This window comes from Kryptolebias marmoratus, linkage group LG5 (genome assembly GCF_001649575.2).
Source record: "Kryptolebias marmoratus isolate JLee-2015 linkage group LG5, ASM164957v2, whole genome shotgun sequence".
Classification (NCBI taxonomy): domain Eukaryota; kingdom Metazoa; phylum Chordata; class Actinopteri; order Cyprinodontiformes; family Rivulidae; genus Kryptolebias; species Kryptolebias marmoratus.
Window position 1 is genome coordinate 16,707,562 of NC_051434.1, and position 20,648 is coordinate 16,728,209.

The 20,648-nt window shown below is 46.0% G+C and overlaps 2 protein-coding genes across 2 annotated transcripts in view; both read right to left on the reverse strand.

Annotated features, from left to right (window-relative positions):
* LOC108238755 (SNF-related serine/threonine-protein kinase) overlaps nucleotides 1-14,524 on the reverse strand; it is a 19,150-nt gene extending 4,626 nt beyond the window's left edge. Inside the window, exons 1-7 of the mRNA XM_037975686.1 lie at nucleotides 14,222-14,524; nucleotides 10,032-10,353; nucleotides 9,499-9,717; nucleotides 6,492-6,738; nucleotides 1,692-1,833; nucleotides 427-639; nucleotides 35-169 (exon numbers count right to left, since the gene is read on the reverse strand). Of these exons, the coding sequence (XP_037831614.1) occupies nucleotides 35-169; nucleotides 427-639; nucleotides 1,692-1,833; nucleotides 6,492-6,738; nucleotides 9,499-9,717; nucleotides 10,032-10,154 (1,079 nt within the window). The 5' untranslated portion in view covers nucleotides 10,155-10,353; nucleotides 14,222-14,524. The remainder of the gene's footprint in view (nucleotides 1-34; nucleotides 170-426; nucleotides 640-1,691; nucleotides 1,834-6,491; nucleotides 6,739-9,498; nucleotides 9,718-10,031; nucleotides 10,354-14,221) is intronic.
* Nucleotides 14,525-17,013: 2,489 nt separating this feature from the next.
* rpl14 (ribosomal protein L14) lies at nucleotides 17,014-20,319 on the reverse strand. Its single transcript, XM_017420956.3, has 6 exons — nucleotides 20,212-20,319; nucleotides 19,592-19,693; nucleotides 19,412-19,506; nucleotides 17,946-18,045; nucleotides 17,219-17,272; nucleotides 17,014-17,110 (listed from the first exon to the last, which is right to left on the reverse strand). Exons 1-6 carry the CDS (start codon nucleotides 20,212-20,214, stop codon nucleotides 17,051-17,053), a joined length of 414 nt encoding a protein of 137 aa, XP_017276445.1. The 5' UTR covers nucleotides 20,215-20,319; the 3' UTR covers nucleotides 17,014-17,050.
* Nucleotides 20,320-20,648: the final 329 nt, after the last annotated feature.

Here is a 20,648-nt window from a genome sequence, read left to right on the forward strand (position 1 = left end):
GAACGTGTGCGGCGAGCTGGGGTTCCCCGTTTACCTGAACTGGGCTTTGCTGGGACTAGGCGACCGCGTCTGGTTGTGCTGCTCCTTCTCCTGTCTCTCCCTCAGCATCCTCTCCGCCAGCAGGAAGTAGGTGGCCGTGATGTGGTTGTACTGGTTTGACTCCAGAGCCCTGGGACAACGGTGTCAGAAAACGAGCTGAAATCTCACAGGCACGTCAGCTGCTGCTTTAGGTGACCGCTATATACCCTCTACGAGCAGTGACTAATGAATTCAGCTCAGGATCGACTACCATCTGGTTGGTAAACTGTCGATAACAGTCAATTAGGCTTTGGAGAAATGTGCGATCTGTGACAAATCTTTGGAAATTAAGCCAGAAAGCGTAGCTGCGTATTAACTCGTGTGTCTGCGTGAAAGGGGGACACATACTCGGTTATGGCGTCTCTGTCGGCGATGCCCCCCAGCACCATGCGCTGGATGATGGACCCGTGCTCCTCCTCGGACAGGCTGCGGTGAGACACTAGAGGGGTGGACAGCTTGGTGGCCGGGGAGGGGTCGACACCCTGAAGCCACTGGTGGCTCTCGATCTGCTCCAGCGTCGCTCGTTGCTTCGGGTCTCTCTGCAGCATGTGGCCTATCAGGCTGGAGGGAGTCACAGTGTCATTAATGAACTAAAGAAACATCTGGCTGTGGCTTTAGGAATACATAACACAGTTATATTACTGGTAATAACATAATTAGGAGGTGACAAAGTCCTGTAGCTGTAGGACCCTGCTGGCATATGTGTTTAATGCAAAGGGTTATAAAGCAGAGTGTGCATCAGCAACTTAACTAATTATTCACACAATATAAAAAAATACAAACAATGGCCATGACAAGCTTTTAAAAAATGCAACAAAGCATCATTATTATTTTGGCCCTGCTGTGCTCACACATAATTGGAATTTGGTTTGCCTCGATGCGGGGAAATTAATGATCTTTGCTGTAATCGCTGTCGGTAATCAGCTCGTGCAAGTGTGACTTCGGCGCCACGGTTTCTGTTTTAAAGGCCCAAACAAGAAAACTAACACCCGCGCTGTGTGAGTTTTTTCCCTGAAGTCTGAAGATTTTTTTGTTTTGTTTCTCTTTTTGTCAAATCAGAGCAAAAAAAGAAAAAAATGTTCGTCCTCTCAGCATCTTAGATGCCAAGTTGCTGTTATCAGCCCGGGGCCCATTTGCAGATGTTCTCTGTCTAAATCGTCCGCACAAACAGGAGGGGAGGGGAGGAGGAGGGGGGAGATGCTGTTTCCTCAGGCCCACATGGGAAAACAAACAACCCGTGAACCAGGACGTGGGCAAATATTTGAAGTATTGTGTTAAAACCAACATAAACTAGTGACGTTTTGGCTAAACACAATGTGCTCTCAGAGCTACAGCCATCTAAAAATACGTTCGGCGGACATTTGTTCCCGGGCTCTGGCGTGCAACGTTAAAGCCTCGCAGCGGTGAGGAAACAGGGCTGCACCTCGGCTGGGCCAGCTGACTGCGGCGCGGAGTGAAAGCAGGACGGCGGCGAGCGGGCAGGAGAGAGGCCGCGCCCCTTCGCTTGTTGCTCCCCTCTCCCCCCGCATCTGCGGGCATGAAATATGCAGCGCCTGCAGAGCGCTCGGTCCGTTCGGTGTGGGCGCGGGCGCACGGGCGGGCGTGTTACTCACTCTCTGCATGCATGGGAGACGTGCGGCGGCACCGTGTATCTGCAGTCCATGATCATGGTGAGGGTCTCGCTGTCGTTCGCCTCCTGGAACGGGGGCTGACCGCAGACCAGCATGAACAGGATCACGCCCAGGCTCCAGATATCTGCGCAGACACGGGAGAGAAGGCGGTCAGGAAGCAGCGAGGCGACTGTGCGACAAAGTGGACGGCGCGTGTCCTCGCTGCTCAGTGGCCTAGATTTGAAAAAAAAACACCACACGTATGAGCTGCCTCCTCCCCGAGCTCCAGTGAAGCGTGAAGCGCATTCGATCAGTCGTTCCCATAAAAGTGTGCGAGCTTAGGCTTAGGTTAGGGCTCGTCTGTCTCAGTAGAGATGAGGCTCTGCACGGCCGCCTGTAGCCATCTGCATGCTCACACACACACACACACACACACACACTCAAACACACCGCCTCAGCAAAGTGGGTTAACGTGTTCACCGCTCACAGCTTCATGCAAATGCTAATTTCATGCTACAGTTCTTTTGGTCTGATTATTTGAAAAGAGCAAGTTTTGTTTTGTTTTTTTTTGGCTCAGGGCTGTCACTGCTGCTGTGGTCAGCATGACGCTCCACTGACACACATTCTGCTCTCAGACACCGACTCCAACAAAAGCCCACAATCAGGGTCACATTAGTCAGCAGAATCCATCCGTTCCGCTTCGATAAACCAGTGTGACACAACCGGAGTTTCTCTACTAGTTCTTCCTAATATTATCAGCCTAAAAGGTAATTCGTGGCTAAAATACGGTGAATGAATTTCTGATGACTGGGAACGAGGTTTCGGCTGTTCCCGTTCTCTTCTGACTTTACGCACAGGTGAGAAAGCCTCGTTTGAAACGGAGAGTTTGCAATTTTTCTGTGGGAATCGAGCGTGAATGCTCGGAGCTGAATGATTTTGCTGACGCGGGTGAAGCTTGAGGCGTAGAAGCTGGAAGGAGCAGAACACGAGAGACGGAGCAAAACGTAAGCTGAGAAGCTAAAAGCTAAAAAAAAAAAAACTACAAAAGGCTAGCTAAATGCTAAAAGTTGCAAAGGGAATAGTCGGTTTGTGAACAGTAAAATATTGAAACAAAACAGAAATATAATTTTCTGCATGTTATACCGTATTAGATGCACCCCAGTTTCTATGCGTCAGAGGATATACCCTCCCCTGTTTCCCTTGTGATATGCCTAAAAGGATGTACCCTCCCCTGCTCCCCTGCTGACACGCCATCATGTTTCTTCACATCCCGTCAGCTTGCGGAGCAGAGAATCCGTTCCCTCGGCGTAAGCGCGCCGATTTACTGTGCGAGGTGAGTGTCTATCGCTCCGACTCTACCAGCCGGTGTTTCATTCTGCTGATGGAGGGAGCAAAATGCTGCTGCAGTCCCCACAACCACTTTACCCCCTTCGCCAACGTATCCTAGCAACCGCGACCCTGCTCCCTCATTACTTGCGTCAGCTTTCCGCCAAACTTCCTTCCTGGATAACTTTATTTATAAACCAGATGGTTGACACATCTCGGAGGATAACGCCGTTCGCTGCACAGCAGCTTCACTCGCATCGACAACAAAAGGCTATTTAGTGCTGACAGCTGCGCGTGGAAACGTCCCTCTGTGGACGCTGTATTTCAACACGATTGTTTCCTGGAGGAAACCGATAAACAGTCCCATTGTCAACCCTGCACCCGAGTGCTCCGCATCCTGTCCTGCTTCCCCAACGCGATTTTCTCAAAATAATAACACAATAATCTTCCCCTTTTTGTCCACTGTAAGCTGATACAGTTGAAATTATGCACGCACCCTGGATCTGTTCTACGTCGGCGCTCTTAGGTGAGTTATTATTTTTAAGCGCGACGTCTGGAAGCGGAGGAGGAGGAGGGAAGTCTATATTTAACTTTCCATTTGTTGACGACAAGAAAAAAAAAAAAAAAAAGGAAGGAGCCCACGCAGTGAAGAACACGAGGAGAGAGAGAGAGAGAGAGAAAAAAGAAAGCATTTATTATTTTGGTGTCATCTGCTCTGAGAAAAAAAGCTAAATTTGTGACTTTCTTTCAAACTCGCAAAAGTGTTTCGCGTCAGAATCCCTTTAATCCCACTTGTGATTTGTTGCCGCTAACGAGACGGATCGAGGACAAAATGTGAAACAGCAGGTTCGGATAACGGACAAGTCGAGGGTCAAAGATGGTTTATGATGTGGTACAACTAAAGCTAACCACACAATCGGTGGACAAACTAAAGGATGATGGAACATATTCCAAATCTTCTGACCGAATGGCCTGCCGAGGCTCTGTACACAACGTTTGCAGTCGATCATTAACCACAGATATATTATACTAGACTCTGCCTCTGACGTTAACGCTGTCAGGTCTCGTTCTGGCTTTGGCCATGTCGGTGGGGCATAACAAACCCGGTGTGACTCGGTGTACGGGAAAATAATTACGCTTTAAAAATGCCGTCAAATCAGGTCAAGATAAATGTTGTTACTGCTGAACGAGAAGGCCTGGATTTCAATAAACCCGAGGTGACGTTCACACAGAACGGTCCCGTTTTCAGTCAGGATGCTTGGTGCTTCGTTAAACGCCCACTCCTGGCTCGCTGAACGGATTGGAGCGACTCCAAGTTTTGCAATGTGTCACTGCCATTTTTTTATTTTTTCAAAACAAAACTAAAAGCAGTAACCATTGAAGTCGCCGACTGTGAGACTTTGAAGCTGTGACAGTGTAATCGCGAGGGAAACCGAGGCGCAAAACCTGAGACTAAACCTGAAAACCTGTTCGGCGACATTCTCAACAGAGGTGGCGTCACGAAGCTCCGCGGGTCAAAATAAAACGAGAACTTGTAAGAATTTGTTCCCTTGTTTAAAATAATAAATAAATAAATTCAGGCAAAGGATCAGTTCCCACAACTCGGTAATCCGCTCGCACAGATTTGCAGGAACCTTGGTGTCTGTGTGCAGCAGGTGTTGTGTTTAGTTTGGTTTCCGGTGTGGACGGGGAAACGGACTTGAACACAACACCCGAAGTGAAACTAGAGTTTAGGGCCCGTCTACCAATTGCCACATCCGGCTGTAATGTTCAATAGGATCAATAGTATTCCCTGCACATTGCAACCTAAATTAAAATATGTCAGACATCTACAAACAAGACACTTGGATCTCGTTTTAAAGTCGAGCCAAAACCGTTAAATTAGATTGAACTGTTGCAAAACCTTGCACAAGGAACGGATTCTTACGACCTCTTCCGTTGAGTGGTGGGTTAAATAATTGGTTCATCTTCATCTTTTGATAACCAGCACAAATTATTTTGAAGGGCAAGAATACTTGCAACTTTAAAGCCTTTGTTTCAGCACAAAGAGCGTTAAATTCTTAGGTTGAATTGGTTGTTTTTAAGCTTCTTTCAGCTGCCTGCTAAATGACTCCTGTGCACCACGAAGGCCTGATTCACTTCTCATTTTATCTCCAGCACTTCCTTACAAGAAAGTGCTTACAGGCCTGGCTCGATAAAGGGGAGTGCAGACAGCCTCTTTATCTCTGCAACAAACTGGGCTGGCCGCCACCTGGCACGTCATCACAAACACCTCTGAACCCGGCAGGCTGCCAGCGGAGTCATTCGTAAAGCCGGGCCAGGTAACCTCGAAGCCTCTCCGAATGTCAGGCAGGGCTGCTGGTTTCTCCCCGTTCAGGCCCCCCTCTGCGGCAGACCGCCGCCGCCGCTGATGCGACCGTGCGATATTACGTCCCGGCTGGGTGGATAATCCCAGCAATCAAAACATCATCATCTCAGCTGAATGAACAATAACACGGGAGCGACGCAGCTGCCGCTCGAGAGGACAGGACACACACCCAGACACCGAGAGATGTCCACCAAACAAGGCAGGCCTCACGCAATCGGACAGAGACGGCGCACGCCGCAGCCGAACAGGGAAATGATTCCTCCACTTTTGGGATATGGAAGCTGCTCGGCATGGAGGATAAAGAAAGAGAGAGAGAGAGAGAGGAGGACAGATGGAAATAGCCACTGCAAATCCACTCAGTCAGGAAAAAAAAAAAACAACAACTGAAAACGTTTCTCCCTCGCTGCTCCTTTTTCTTCCCCTCCCTCCTCCTGGTTCGCCTCTGACGCAGTGGCCTGTGGGTAGACAGAGGGACTGCTGATGCCTTTTCTCGCTCTGTCAATTTTTCCTTGTGTTTCTTACGCTCCTTCTCTTCTCGCTTTTGCTTCGATTCCCCCCCACCCATCCTCTCACCCATTACAATTTAATCCGGTATCTAAGTGCTGCTATCTCTGGAAGAGATGGTGGAAAGGACGCTGGTGATGCTGCTTCGGCTGTGTGTGTGTGTGCACGCTCCAGTTACGGAGGAAGAGGCTGCCGAGGAAACCAATTTCAGCCTGATCAGATATCAGATTTTACTGTACGCAGAAAGGCCACGACTGACAGGAAAATTAAACTGCAGACGAAAATAAACTGCAGGTGTAAGTACTGCAGTGCCGTAGATCTCTTTATTTCCAATCTAGCCGCGGCTATCTGACATATTTTGGACATTGAACAGCTCCACTCCTTTTATCAGCTGGCTGATAAAGCTGCCAGCAGGTCAAGTTGTCTGCAGAGTCCATAAATTAAACGGAGGGGGGCCGTGCAGTGAAGTTTAAAGCGATACACAATGCGCCACGCTTGGCTGCCGGGTTAAAACTAGACAGACTGAGCCCAGATCTGTCACACCGAGCAAAGAGAAACCGGCACGGACATCTTCCCGCTTGTTTCAGGTTTATTTTAAGACTTACCCACAGCGGGAGCGTCGTACTCGTCCCCCAGCAGTATTTCGGGAGCCGAGTACGCCAGCGAGCCGCAGGAGGTGTTTAGTGTTTTCCCGGGCTGAAAGCGGTTGCTGAAACCGAAATCGGTGAGCTTGACGACGCCCTGCTTCTCGAAGAACACCACGTTTTCGGGCTTCAGGTCCCTGTGCACCACGTGGAGCCGGTGGCAGTAGGAGATGGCGTGGACGATCTGGGCGAAGTAGCACTTGGCCACCTTGGAGAGGAAACACAGAAGCAGCATCAAGCAGCAGGAACTTTGCGTTGCAATATTCGGCTGTGCCAGTTTAATTTCACTGTTCAATCCAGTTCACTGTCAGTCAGTGAACTAGCTCTGATTAGCTGGTTAACCTGCTGCTGTCTGCTAGTTAACCTGGTGTTACTACTAGCAGTTATAAGGGCTGTGAACGGACAGTTCATGCAGTGAGAAAACAAAACAAAAAAAGAACACACTAAAATGGTTATAAGGATCAATTTCCCAGAACTCAATTTCTTCCATTCCAAGCTCTTCACCACCACAGGTAAACCTAAAAGCTGTCAAAGGACGTCACGGCTCAGGTAGTAGATCTGCACAAGCCTGGAATGGACCACAAGACCGTCAGCGAGAAGCTTGGTGGGAAGGCGACAACTGTTGGTACCGTTATTTGGAAATGAAAGAAATATAAAGTAACCAACGCGCGCACTCAGTCTGGAGCTCCATACGAGCTCTGACCTTATAAGGTGAAGATGATCCTGACCGCAGTCACCAAGAACACACTGGAAACACACAACGCCGTAATAAACTGAACTCTTCCCTGTGCCTGCAGGGTCCTCCTGCTCAATGAGGAACACGCTCAGGCACGTCGTCATTTTACCAGAGAACATCCGAATGATTCAGGGACGGTTCTGGAGAAAACGTTTCCGTCAAATGACACTGAATTTGAGCTCATGCATGAACTCAAACCTGTTCGTCTGGAGGGAGAGAAGTGCTGAGTATCGCCTGAAGAGCACCATGCCCACAGTGACGCACAGAAGCATCATGCTTTGGGGCTGTTTTTCTGCTCCTGCTGCCCCGGTAGACTTCACTGCATTGAAGACGCCAATGAGCAGGGTCATATACCAATAAAATCTTGAATGAGGACTTTCTTTCCTGAGCCTGATCACTGAAGATGGGTCCTAGAAGGGTCTTCCAACGCGACAATGACGCAAAGCGTGCCAACTCCACAGCAAAGCAGCGGCTAAACAAGGAAACATGAAGGTCATGGAGTGGCCGGGCCAGTCTCTAGACCTCAGTCCTACAGAAAATCTATGAAGGGATCTGTGGCCTTGACTTGCCAAGCAGCAGCCAAAAAACACAAAGGATTTTGAGCGATTATGTACAGAGGAGTGGTCCAAAACCTCTCCTGAGGATGTGTGACCAGCTACCAAAAAGGTCTTCTCGCTGCACTTGCTAACAAAGGATTTTTTTACAAATACTAAGTCATGTTTTGTGGATCAAATATGTATTTCACGCAATGACCTGCAAGTCTGTTTGAAACTTTTATGTCGAGTTATTGTTTTGGATTTCTAGTTGATATTTTGTCTCCGTCCATTAAAACGAAACTACCATAAATATCCGAGACTTCCTGGATAGTGAAGTCACAAAACCAAATAACTACTAGCTCGCTTTATTTTAGCCAGTTCCTCTTCTTTGCTTGAGTTTTTGCGCTACACAAAAGCTGTGGCCACTGGCAGCTTGTATGACCGCTTTTTGTAACGAAGCAGCTAACAACAGCTAGGTAGCTAAAAGCTGGAAAATCAAAACTGGGAACATCTCTCTCATTTTTACAAAGCTGGTTCAGTAGATATGAAAAAATAATAATCAAAAAGCTGAATTTTAGACTTGGAGTTGAACGGTTTTGCTCCAAGCGAAAGCTAAATTAGCGTGCTGCTATTACTAACAGAGAATATGTTGTGTTCACACCTTGTTGCCAATAAGCGGCTGGGAAATGTACTGGAAGGGGTCTAAATGGATTAGCCCATCTGGTTCAAAGGTAACGTTTGGAGAAAGTTTCAAACAACTTTGAAAATGTATGTAAATGTATTCGGTGTCTGCCGTCAGCAAGTTTCAGACCACTTTAATAACTAGGTTTCCAGGCATTTTTTTTTCCACCCATAGCGTCATGTCAAGCTGATATCAACTAATGGGAAAATTCTATATATGGTCACAGGCTTCAGGTACAACAAACCCACAAGGTATAGGGTGTACAGCAAACAGAGGTCTGTGTAATGTCAGAACAGACTCTTGGAAGTTCGCCAGCCAGACGAAAGTGGGCTCGGAAAGAGTGGGACTTGAAGGAGAGAGAAACTGAAAAGGATTGTTTTATAACGAACTTCGTTGGGGGGCCTGAGCGTCGAGACTTCCAGAAGGAAAACAAAAACTGGATCTTAAAATTAAAAAATAAAGCATTCTCAAAAATGGACAGAACTCGAGCCGGTATTTTTTTTTTTTTTTTTAACGAAAGAACCAGAGTTACTGTAAAACCTCAACGAGTAAATTAAAAAGTTCAACAGAAAGCCTATTAACACCAAGACTTTGAGAACATCTCATTTCCTTACCCCCCTCTTCAGTTGCACTTTAACGACTTTCAATGTCACACACTTTTACCCCCTGGTGCCTTTATTAACCTCAAAGTGTCTGTAGTTGCAACACACTGGTGGGTCCCCAACTACCATCGAACTGTCCTACAATATGTCCTCAAAACTGTATTTTTTCCCACTAGAAATAACAAATCAAATGGGTATTCTGTGCCCAAAAGGGTGACTCTCGCTATGTTTCACTATGACTTATTGATATCAGTTTTCTTAACTTTCTCTTGAGTCAAGTCCAAGGTCAGGTGCCATGCAGTGCTGCTGGTAATGTCCATATTTACCTCCTGACTGAAACCCTGACAGCTTTTCTTTTTTTTTTTGTGACAACCCAACATCAGGCCCACGTTTTCCCTACACCCCCTCTCACCTCTTCACTGAGGCCTCCGTCGTGCTTCATGATGCAGTCGTACATGTCCCCGCCGTCGCCCAGCTCCAGAATGAGGTAGAGCTTGGTGGCCGTGTCGATGACCTCGTACAGGCGCACCACGTTGGGGTGCTGCACCATTTTCATGCATCGCACCTCCTGGAAGAGGTGGCTCCTTGCCACCGGGTCCAGCTTAGTCTTGTCGATCACCTTCACGGCGACCTGGACGGGAGACGGAGAGGTCCGAGTTGGACAGTGTAGTGGTATCGTGCAAAAAACTTCAGAAAATCTTCAGTAAAGTCTGGATCTCCTCGAGCAACGGCATTAAGAGCATGAGATTTCCAAGTTTCTTCACAAAAGCCAGAATCAACACAGTCCGTTGGGAAATCAGCTTTCTCATGGCCGCTCACACGCGTCTCTACTTCTTTGATATTTCTGTTAAGAAGTTCTCAGTCAAACTGTATATTTGATCACGAACCCCTGCTGGGTCAGTACCAAAGCACTGCACTCGGATGCACAAACACGGACACGCTTACCTTTTCCCCAGTGAACACATGGCGAGCCAGCTTGACCACAGCAAAGTGACCCCGACCCAGCGTCTTGTCCAGATCGTACAGCCCCGCAATCTTCCCATCGTGATGACGTTTGAGCCCCGACATGGCTGCCGGAGGCGGCTCCGATCGGTGGCTTTTTTTTTTTTTTAGGTCGCCCGCTGGTCCTCGGCTGTCAGTTCACCATCTCCGGCTGAGTCGGTTCGACGGTGGGGTTTGGAGTCGCGTAAAGGAAGCAGGTTGTAGGATCTCCTGTCCGTTGTGGGAAACCGAGGTTTCGCTCAATTAGGCCCCATTTTGTCGTGATCTGAATAAAAAAAAAAAAGACGAACAGAATTCACATATTCATACTGAAACGCGTGTTTGTTTGTTTTTTAAAGAAATCTCGATAGATCTTTAGAGTCGTGATTTACTTAAATGAATTCTGAAATGAAGATCCTATTATTGTTTTATTTCTAACAAAGTGAAAGAGAACCAAATGTTCTGTCATGATGGATTTACAACCACAGCAACCAGGAACATTAGAGGTTATTTTTAGTACCTAGAACATTCTCCGCTCAAACCACAAAAGAATCTCCAAACATACTACTGTAGCTGCCCTGAGAGATCGTACGCCTATCAAATGAAATATTTTGCACCTGACAGATTTAGAGTTTTGCCATCGCCAGTGACTTACAAAGTTAAACCAAACAGAAACCAGTGGATAAAAGTTAATAACCTGACAAGGCTTGTATTACCGTATATGCTGATGACTCTGTGTTGTATGTGGCTATTTAGGGACTGTTGTTGGCATTTCATTATACTTCTGTTTGACTCAAGAGCCATATTACACAAAAAATGACAACATTAAAGAACCAAAGAATGTTTTTTTATATAGTTAAGGCTGTGGTGGCCCTTCTGTGCTTTGCGACTCCAGCTCAGTCAGAAAATTTGCGGGTATTAAAATGAAAGATCCCCACAACCGTTAACACGTTAGTTAATATCTCCGTGAAATGTGAAATAGTATTGGATTTTTGCAGGTCAAGATAATATCTTTAGCTGTGCTGATCATAGACAAACAGTGCAAAAACAAAACAAACAAACAAAAAAATTCCAGTTTATATAATAAAACGTTCCTCGCGAGGCGGCGAGGATGGCAACGTTTTAAACGTGGATCTTTAAAACACAGATGGGGATCTGTTAGGGCTCCTGGTATGAGTCGGGGTCGACTCTCAGCTCCGTGTCTGTAAAACCGACAGATTAATCGGCGCTTTTGCGTTCGCTAATGTCACGTTAGCTGTGGCGGCCATCTTAAATCAAGATGCCTCTGAAAGTTAATCAGCTGCAGATGTACATCCAGCGATTAATGTTTCATTAAAGAACATCCACAGGTTCATGAAATATTTTGCCAACAGACAAACAAATGAACAGCAGCGGCAGTTCCACGGGTGGCCCCCTTTCACGGCGGCGCGTGATAACGACGCTCAACAATCTTTTACACGTGGAGACCTGAAAGCAGCGGGTAAACGACTGAAGCGCTCAATCAAGATTTCCCAAATAAAAGGAACTGGGTGTGAGAGTTAATGACATGTGGCGGCGCTTTTTCAGCAGCCTCCCAAATATTTGGGATTTTTTTCGCCCCCCTCCATCCCTCAGCTCCCTGTTCTGCTTCATGTTTTCGGTTTGTCGATGAAGTCGATCCATCACCTGTATCATTTATTTTGCATTACCTAATAACGTGTTGCCTTGAAACTTTTTATTGAACGATCTCCACAATATTTGTCCTTCTCAGGGCTGTACAGTAGTGCCTAACTGTTTATCCTAACGTATTTTCGTAGCAGTGTTATACTTCATATTATCGACATTATTCCTGTAGATCTTGTCCAATGTTATTCACATACATTTTCTGTCTGCTGGCTTTCAGTGCATATCACCTCGGCTCTAGGATCTTGCTCACAGACCCGATCCCTCACCCTGTCCCACCCCGCGTTCCTTGCTTCACAGCGTGGATTGTGAAATGAGGCCTGCAGGCGCCGGATGCCGTTTGCCACTTCCAAGAATCTACCTGCGTGCCAGCGGTACAGCTCCGACGCAAAGCGTACTGTGTGTACTGGCGAGGAGCATTCCTGAGAGGTGATCCTCACCCGGGCGTGCCTCGCTCACCTGATTTTACAACACACAGAACTAAATAATGGCCGTCGGGTTGCCAAGGAGCACGCCCTGATGCGCGGGGAATGCACGCGGCGAGAGTGTGTTTTGAGTCCTCTTTGCTGCTTGCGGTTTACGCGAAACTATGAAGCCCGTTTCGGTTAGGAAGTCACGCTCCCGGACCCGGGCTAAAACCCCCAGCCGTGTCGACGCCCGCTGCGGCGGCGCCGACTCGGCCTCAGTCAAACCGGCTAATCAGCTGACCTGCCCGTCTAAATCTGGACTTCTTATTTCCCTAAACGGGGAGTGTTTAATCGCTTCATTGGTCTATGGCGGGCTACAGGTGAGGCCACAAGTTGAGAGTGAGGACTGCCGTCGTAACTCCGGTTCCTCTTTGCCTTTGCGCCTCGACTGCTGACAGAGAATTCATTAACAAGTCGCGAAGGCGCCGACGTCGATTGCATAACCGAGCCACGCAGCTGGCGGGGCACTGATTGACAAGGTAATTGGGGGCGTGCGTGCGTGCACCGAGATATGCAAGTGCCCAGCCTGGTGTCAAGGAACTGTTTTAACAGCCGCGCCGCTCTTATTAAGCTGGGATTGATTCGAGATAAGGAGTGATTGTTAAAAATCAGCTTCCTGGTGCAAACACTAAGACACACAGATTAGGAAACATCCCAGATTTGTTGCCTCAGGACTGAACACTTTAGCCAGACTGTAGCAGTAGCTCCCCTTTGTAGCTTTAGTAGAATCCCAGTACCTGAGAAAATTATTTCTACTCCCTTTGTATTACCTTTAAATTTGTGTTTACTTCAAGGATAATGAATACACCTGGATATAACATACGATGAATGATAAAGTATGATATGAAACACTATTATGATCATAAGCGTACAGTGTATTACAATTAGAGACCAGACAGGAAGCTGGAAGTTGAAGCCACAAAAGGACGAGCACCCCCTAGTGGCTGGCTGCGGTACAGTTTTTGAGTCCCGCTCCCTCCCATGTAACCAAATGGTACATTTGTCTACAGTTTTTTTCTCTTCATTTATTGATTTTTATCGATTCTCGTAGCTCCTGCCTTGCTGCTGTATGCTCAAATATGCATTTTTAAAGAAACAGTTTCAATAGTTTATTTGAAGCTTAAAAAAAAGTGTCACGTTATATCGACTGACAGCCCGTTAGGGAGTTGGGGGAGTGGGTGTAGGTGGGACTTTCGTATCTAGTCTAGCTATTATTAAATACTGTAGTACGCCCACATTTCCCTTACTCCTCACTGATCATCTAAACCAGATCGTGGCATCAAGGCCAGCGAACGTCCGCTGGGTTCACCAGAAAATATAATTAGCAGCAGAACATTTAGTGTATGGTACTTGAAATAAAATGTCCCGTGAGTCATTGCAGTCCTCTGTGATGACGATATATCGCCGATATACAATCCGCTGTGATCCTATGTGGTGCCAAGCAACGCAATACGCTGCATTGTGATATCAAACGATACAACATGCGATGCAAGGTTATTCCGTACAATAAAACATGAAACAAAGCAACTTAACATGACATCCCGCGATGATATGATGTGTCCCTACGTCCTGTTGTTGTTAAACACAAATCCTTGATTAAATATGCAAATATAAAAAGTGCTCAACTTCTTTTTTTTCCCTTCTTCTTTCAGGCCCATACCATAAAACTGCACCATTCTGTCTGCATGTTAGTGCAGGACACTAATGACACACACACAAACAACAACCAGGGGAGCAGTTGGATTCCATTGGGATGATGGGTATCTAACTTATCCGGGATAATCAGATCACCCAGTGATGTATGTTTTACTGAGGAGCAATGCGCGTTTGTCCATATGGGACCCCCTGTTAAAGCCCCCCCATCACCTCTCTGCTGTCAACATGCCTGCAGGCTGCATCCACAACAACATGACAGCAGCAGCAGCAGCAGCAGCAGCAGTAGCAGGCTGCGCCATCAGCAGCAGCTGAGATGCGTTCACGAGATCCAGTCCGTTTGAGCACAAAACGCGTCCGACGCCGACTTACCACAGGCGGAGAGGAGAAATCTGGAGCGTCCGGCGCGGTCCATTTCATGGTGCGGGAGCGCGCGCGCGGTGGTGGTGGTGGTGGTGTTGTTGGTGGTGTTGGTGAGGGCTCCGGGGCGGACTCGGCCGAGGCTCCCTATCCAGACCGCAGCTCAGCTCAGCTCGGGACACGGTGACTGCAGACCGGCTCCAGATTCAGCCCGAAAGATGACCCCCCTCCCCCCGCCGGAGGCCGAACCTGTCCCACTTGTCGCGCGCCTGTGTTTGTGCTCCTCGCTGTGGCGCTGTCAGCTGCGCCAAGTAAACACAGAGAGGGGCTGGAGCTGCGGCTCTGCGGCCTTTCAAAATAAGAGGCGCTTCCAGAAAAAAAAAAAAAAAACAACAACTCTCAATGAGCTGCTTTATTTGGTTTCCCACTCTAATTCACCACCAAACAATCTAAAATATGAACATTATCCTTAAAAACCTTAAACATGCAGTGGTCTATATTTATCAGCATGTCCTCAAAAATAATTTAAATTAAAACAGCATGACATGCATTTTATTGATTTAATGCACATTTTAAAGACAGCTACACGTGTAGAAAAGCTGAAATTTGTGATTTTAAAGGGCACTCATAGACTGGGAGTTCACTTAATTATTGCAATACAAGTTTTATCTTTAAAAATTAGAATAATTTGCTAATAATGGTTTGCAGTGAGCAGGTGGAGGAGAGTCCGAAGAGGTGGAGGGATGAGAGGCGAGGAGTGAGCGACGGGATGAAGGGGAGGCAGGTGGAGCGGGGATGCTGGAGGGTGGATGGGTTTTTTTTGTGGTTGATATTTGTGACAGAAGGAGCGCTGCAAGAGTGAAAGGATGGTGGTGCTGATAAAAAAAAGACAGGAGGCCTCAGGTTTTAGCTCTGCAGAGCTTTCAAAGCTTAAACGGGGTTAGGGGCTGGCAAAGGCCACCGATGACCCTCATGAGGGCAGGGAGTGGGATTAATCTGCATGTGAATGTAGCTCGCATAAACAGAGCATCCCGTGAGAGGGCAGAGGCAGATCGGTGGCCGGTGCTGCTGTCTCCTGACCCCGAGGCTGCAGGTTTGAGCCCAGATTGCGTCATAAAGAGTATCTGCCCATGGAGGGTAAAGCTTCCCAACCTTCCCAAGCTTCTTGGATGAGAAGCAAAACCTTAAGAAACTTTAAACTTTTAGGGCAGTTGTTTTTATTGAATTTGGACTGTTAGACCTGGCTGAATACGTCAACAGAATCATCTCACCAATACCTTCAAGCTTCCCTATTTAGGCTGGAAACTGTATTACTGGTGCTTTTATTTTGAACGCGCTCGTTCCAGCTTCCGGTTTGGCCTCCGCGAATGACAGCGCCGTGATCTGTGACGTCAGAGCCACGCTCAGCGCGTCTCTTCGGTGCCCGTGATGGCAGATAATCCGCCTTACCTTACCTGAGCCGTGCTGAAGAGGTGGAGAAGGCCGACGCGTCAAATTTAGCTCGAACTTATCAAATAATGTTTGTTTTTTGTTTTGCGTCATTTATGCCTGAGCTGTCGGCCATGTTGTGGAGCTGAAAGGCCAGGTTGGAGGTGGTGACAGTGTGTGTGTGTGTGTGTGTTGGCTCAGCGCTCTGTCCCTGTTCTCCACTTTGGATCTGCTGGGCAACGTTCAGGTGTGCTGTTACGTCACACTCAGCTCCTCTCTGAGGTTGGAGGTGCTGCAGGTGAAGGCTCTCAGCCTTGGAGGTCGGCTGAAAGTCCATCCTCCTTCCTTCCTTCTCTACAGACTTCTCGTCTTCACTCCATGGAGTCGAGATTCTCTCAAACCACGCTCCTTTTGTTCGGTGCTGCCACCTAGTGGGCGTTTTATGAACTTATTGTTGGGGTAAAATAAAGATCAGCAACTTTTACAGACAAAACCATTTCTGTCCCCTTTTTCCCACTAATTAGTTTATTCAGAGCAACAAAACATGCTTGAAAACTTAAAAAACTAGAATAATGCCACTCATGTTTTAGTTTTACATAAATACTTCAAAGAACCTAGTTTGTTACATTAAATAATTAAAAGAAGCTGTTATTTACCTGCATTGTTTTACATTTTAGGGCAAAGGAAAACCACATTTTTATTTTGTTTAAATGGTAAGATGTTATATGGTTATTATTTTTACGATGTCGTTACAGGTCTTACTTGTGCAATTATCTAAATAAAAGTAAATAAAGAGCGGAAAAACCTTATTTTGTACATCATCTTTGCTAAAATAAACAAAGCACTGAGTTACGTAAATTCCTTATCAGTGTTCCCTCTTTGAAAGTAATCAACCACATACTGTACTTGCATCCCAGTTAGCTGAATGAATGTTAAAAAGAGTATTTTCTGAAAGATAAGCCTTCTAGTTTTTATTCAGACTCACCAAATGTATGTAAAACAGCTGATTAGAGTAACTCAGAACAGTGACGTTATCAAACGTGCTCATTATTTTCCATCTGCAAGTTAAATAATGAAAAACCTATTAAACCAAGCGCACGTTTGCTTCTCGTCTTATTTGAAGTTTTAGCCTCATTGTAGAAAACCAGACAGCTGTGGTTCTAACTATAATCACTCGTTTTATTGTTTTTTAGCCATTGTTACCTTTTATTTGCCTAAACAGGCTCATTAAGTGTAAACAATGCGCTCGGACTGGAATTTTTTCCAGTCGTCTTCTAATTACGAGTTCGAGTTTTTCCAGGTGACGCTAAACGTGAGAAAGTCTCCAATGGAGCCGCCGTAAATTCTGCCGAATAAATGAAGACGGGACACAGGAGAACGATTTTAACAGGAAATTTATTTTGTGAAAAATGTTCATTTCTTTGCCGCCTCCTTCTGGAGCTTTTTCACCTCCAGCTTGATGATCTTGTTCCTCTGCACAAACAAAACGTGTGTCGATTAAAAACGTGTCCAACAAGTTTATTACCATAACCTGAACTCTGATAACTGCTAATCATAACGACCTGACTGAGGTGTACTCACCATCCTCTTGGCCTTCATCAGCTTGAAGCGGTCAAAGTCGGACATCTTGGCTCTCTGGAGAGATGAGATCAGTGCGGTGTAACATGACTGGTTTGCTTGATTTCTCTCAAACTCTGGACTCATTTTATAATCTAAAGGATCAACTGCAGCTGAATTCTCCATAACCACCATAATTATTATGCAAAAAAGGTGGAGAAAGCTACTTCAATGAAGAGCAGTTCATTCAGTGAAGGCTTCACACAACATTTATCATAATTATCTTGTGTCGAACGTCGCGAGAGGATCATTTCAGCTCGTCTTGCAATAAAAAGTACTCCACATTTTGAAGTTGGGGGAAACGATGCATTTTAATTATGGCTCTAATAGATCTTGACATGTAAGCAGGTGCAAAAATGGAAATTTAAACATCGCTCTGTTCTTTTTAAAGTGCAGGCGATTAGTTTATTCATCCACACCAACTGCAGGCCTGTGACTTCACTTCCCCACTTTGTTACAAATCCTTCAACTCGGACCAGAATGAAATGCACTTCAAGTACTTGACCTGAGTTTTAATGCTTTTGCTCCCCTCTTTTCACCTAAACTAAAACTTTATGTGGTTGCTACAATAACAGTGGTGCTGAAGTTCTATTTTAGAAATCTACAACATCGTCTATGAAGAGAACATCCACAAACTGTAGCAGCAGCAGGAAAAAAAAAACTTCTGAATTGCTGGAAGCAGCCTTGTTACCTTCTGTCTCGCCTCGATCTTCTTGGCCCAGCTGCTCTGCGACCACTTCTCGTTGACTTGGGCCTTCTCCCAGGCTCGCTTCACAAACTTCTGACGGGCACTGTGGACCATCACACAGTTAGTACTGATCCGAACAGGCTGGCTAAAACCACCCGGGTCTCCGTTTCCTTTTCACAAACAAGGACAGGTGGCACTACAGTTGTATCCATGTAATAATCTGCACTGGAACATTGAGGGCATCTGGAACCTTGTGCTTCAATCAAAGGGAGGAGAACGAATGAGGTTTGGAGTTACAAGATGGAGACACTGCAGGTTAATGTCAAATGTGTTAAAACCTCGGAGCAATAAATGAACCCAGGTGGTGAAAACGCACACATTTCAAAAGACTGTGTACTGAAGCCTGGAGGGAGAGGACTCCATACCATCCTGATGTCAGACACTTAGTTGCTGGATGTAAAAAGCAGAGACTTGTAGCCACTCGGACCACAATCAGCTTCATTCACAACAGCTGGGTAAAACGAGCGTCACATTTCCACAATGATTTCCAGAATCTGACTGTTGGCTGGCTTATTTTCACTGGGGCGTAATAAAACACATTTCTGGCAACATTTCTGTTTTGTTGCAGTGCCTTTTTCACATATTGAGAGACGAGCCTGTGACCGGGAGGTCACGGGTTCGAATCCGCAGACAGACACAGACGTTAGCCCCAATGTGGGGCCCTTAACCTTCCAGCTGCTCCACAGGCAGCTCTACATGTGTGATGGGGAAAAATACGGAGGATTTGTTTCATCATTGGGAAATAATGGTACGATAACAAATACAATAAACTACAGCAATGAACAATTATTAAAAGTTTGCTGTACTTATCTAAAAGTCAATCATTTTCCAGACTTTTACTTTCCTGACAGCTCTATAATAAAAAAGATAATATTTAAAATCAGTCCACTATAGGTTGGAATGACAGGAATCTGGATAGATCATAAACAAGAAAAAAAAACTGACTTTCATTTGTCATCTAGTTCTATTCCTGTTGGAGAGCAGCAGGAATTTCCCAACAACCCCAGTTGGTTAGTTCCTGTTTTCAACTAATTATATTCCAAAAACATAACAATTTCATTTGGTAGCAATTCTGTTTTTATCCACCAGCAAAATGTGGAAATGGAAATGACTTTCTGTGATAAACTCATTTGGGGTTAATATGTGTTTGTTACTTGTTATGTAGTACAAATTAACTGTTTATTACTATTCTAACAACTAAAAACCCAACCATTAAAGAACACGAGCTGAAGGTTTTGTGGCGATCATCTCTAAAGATGTGTCGAAATTTCTCATACGGTTCAATGGAAACTTAGGACACTATCAAAATTCTTCAACCCATATGCATCATCTTGGTGTCATTCCGACAGTCTTTTGAAGCTCCTTCAATCGATTTGTACGGAACAGGCCTCATCGGCGTCTACGCTCACCTGTGGGGGACCTTGATGACGTAGTCGGTGAGCTGCATGCGCTTGAACGGCATGGCTTGCCTCTTCACTCCCGTGCAGGGGCCGTCAACGAGCGCCTGGGAAGCACAACACAGTGACTTATAAAAACCCAGCTTCAGTACGAACCCATTACACATCGGTTCAGGTTCCCCAAACGCTCACCCTGTTCTGGTCGATGACGTCTACGATGGCCACCAGCTTGCCTTCATAGGGTCCGAAGGAGATGTAGGCGACACGGCCGATCTCAACGAAGCGTTTGAACACCTGAGGGAAAAACAGAGAAGACAGGATGTGGAAAATTAGGAAGGTAACCATCTGAGCTGAGTACTAGCACTTACAGCATTTTATAATAACTCATACACTACATATCAATCCTGTGCATGAGCTGCTTTACTAACACTGAGAAGCTAACACCACCTAGCTAAGGTGTACACACCTGGAAACAGTAAGCACAAGTAAATATCAAAAACTGAGCGGAAAGCATGACTGCGTGTGCGCTTTATAAAGTCGCTGTTATCAGAACCTAAACCTAGACCTGGATTCGGTTCATCAGGCAGCTTACGGCCTCCACAACCTGTTAGACCACGTTGCGTTGCGGCGGGTAGCCGACAACACTTCATACGCTTTTCAATCCCGAAATACACGCACATTATTCAACATAACCTAACGTGAGTACGTATAAGAGTGTTAGGAACGCATGTTGTTTGTGTTGTTTCACAGAAACCCCCACCACGGACAAGAAATTCGAGTTAAAAATCGCCCGCTTCTCATGGCGAACTCACCATGATGGCAGTCCGGGAGCAGAAAGGACGTTACAGCTTCCGCCTGCCGCACATACGACTTCCGCTATCGCCCCGCACATGCGCAGTCAGCTTTGCTTTAAAACCTCAATAAAACCTTTGTAAGTGCATCTGCTGAAACCACTGCCTAAACATTAGAAGCTGCGCACAGATTATTGTTCATGCTATATCAAAAACCTGTGTAATATCCACTGGGAAAGCTTCATAAAACTTCTGCGTCATTCTTAGGTGTCGCCTTCATTGTCCTGTAAAATGTCGGGAATAAGCCAATCGAGTCAATCGCAAACGAAAACGTTCCAACACAAAATCTTGTTTTACTTGAATTGTAACTTTATCAACTAAGCAAAACGACCTTTTAAAGTGACAACTCATATACTGAAAAGTTACGTTGAAAAATACAGCACAGATCCCGATGTCAC

What these genes read in the sequence shown, in the direction of transcription:
- rpl14 (XM_017420956.3), bottom strand. An exon ending in ACGTCATCGACCAGAACAGG is followed by an intron (nt 19,507 to 19,591) that starts GTGAGCGTTTGG and finishes TGTGCTTCCCAG; the next exon opens with GCGCTCGTTGACGGCCCCTG. An exon ending in TGATGAAGGCCAAGAGGATG is followed by an intron (nt 17,111 to 17,218) that starts GTGAGTACACCT and finishes TTGTTTGTGCAG; the next exon opens with AGGAACAAGATCATCAAGCT.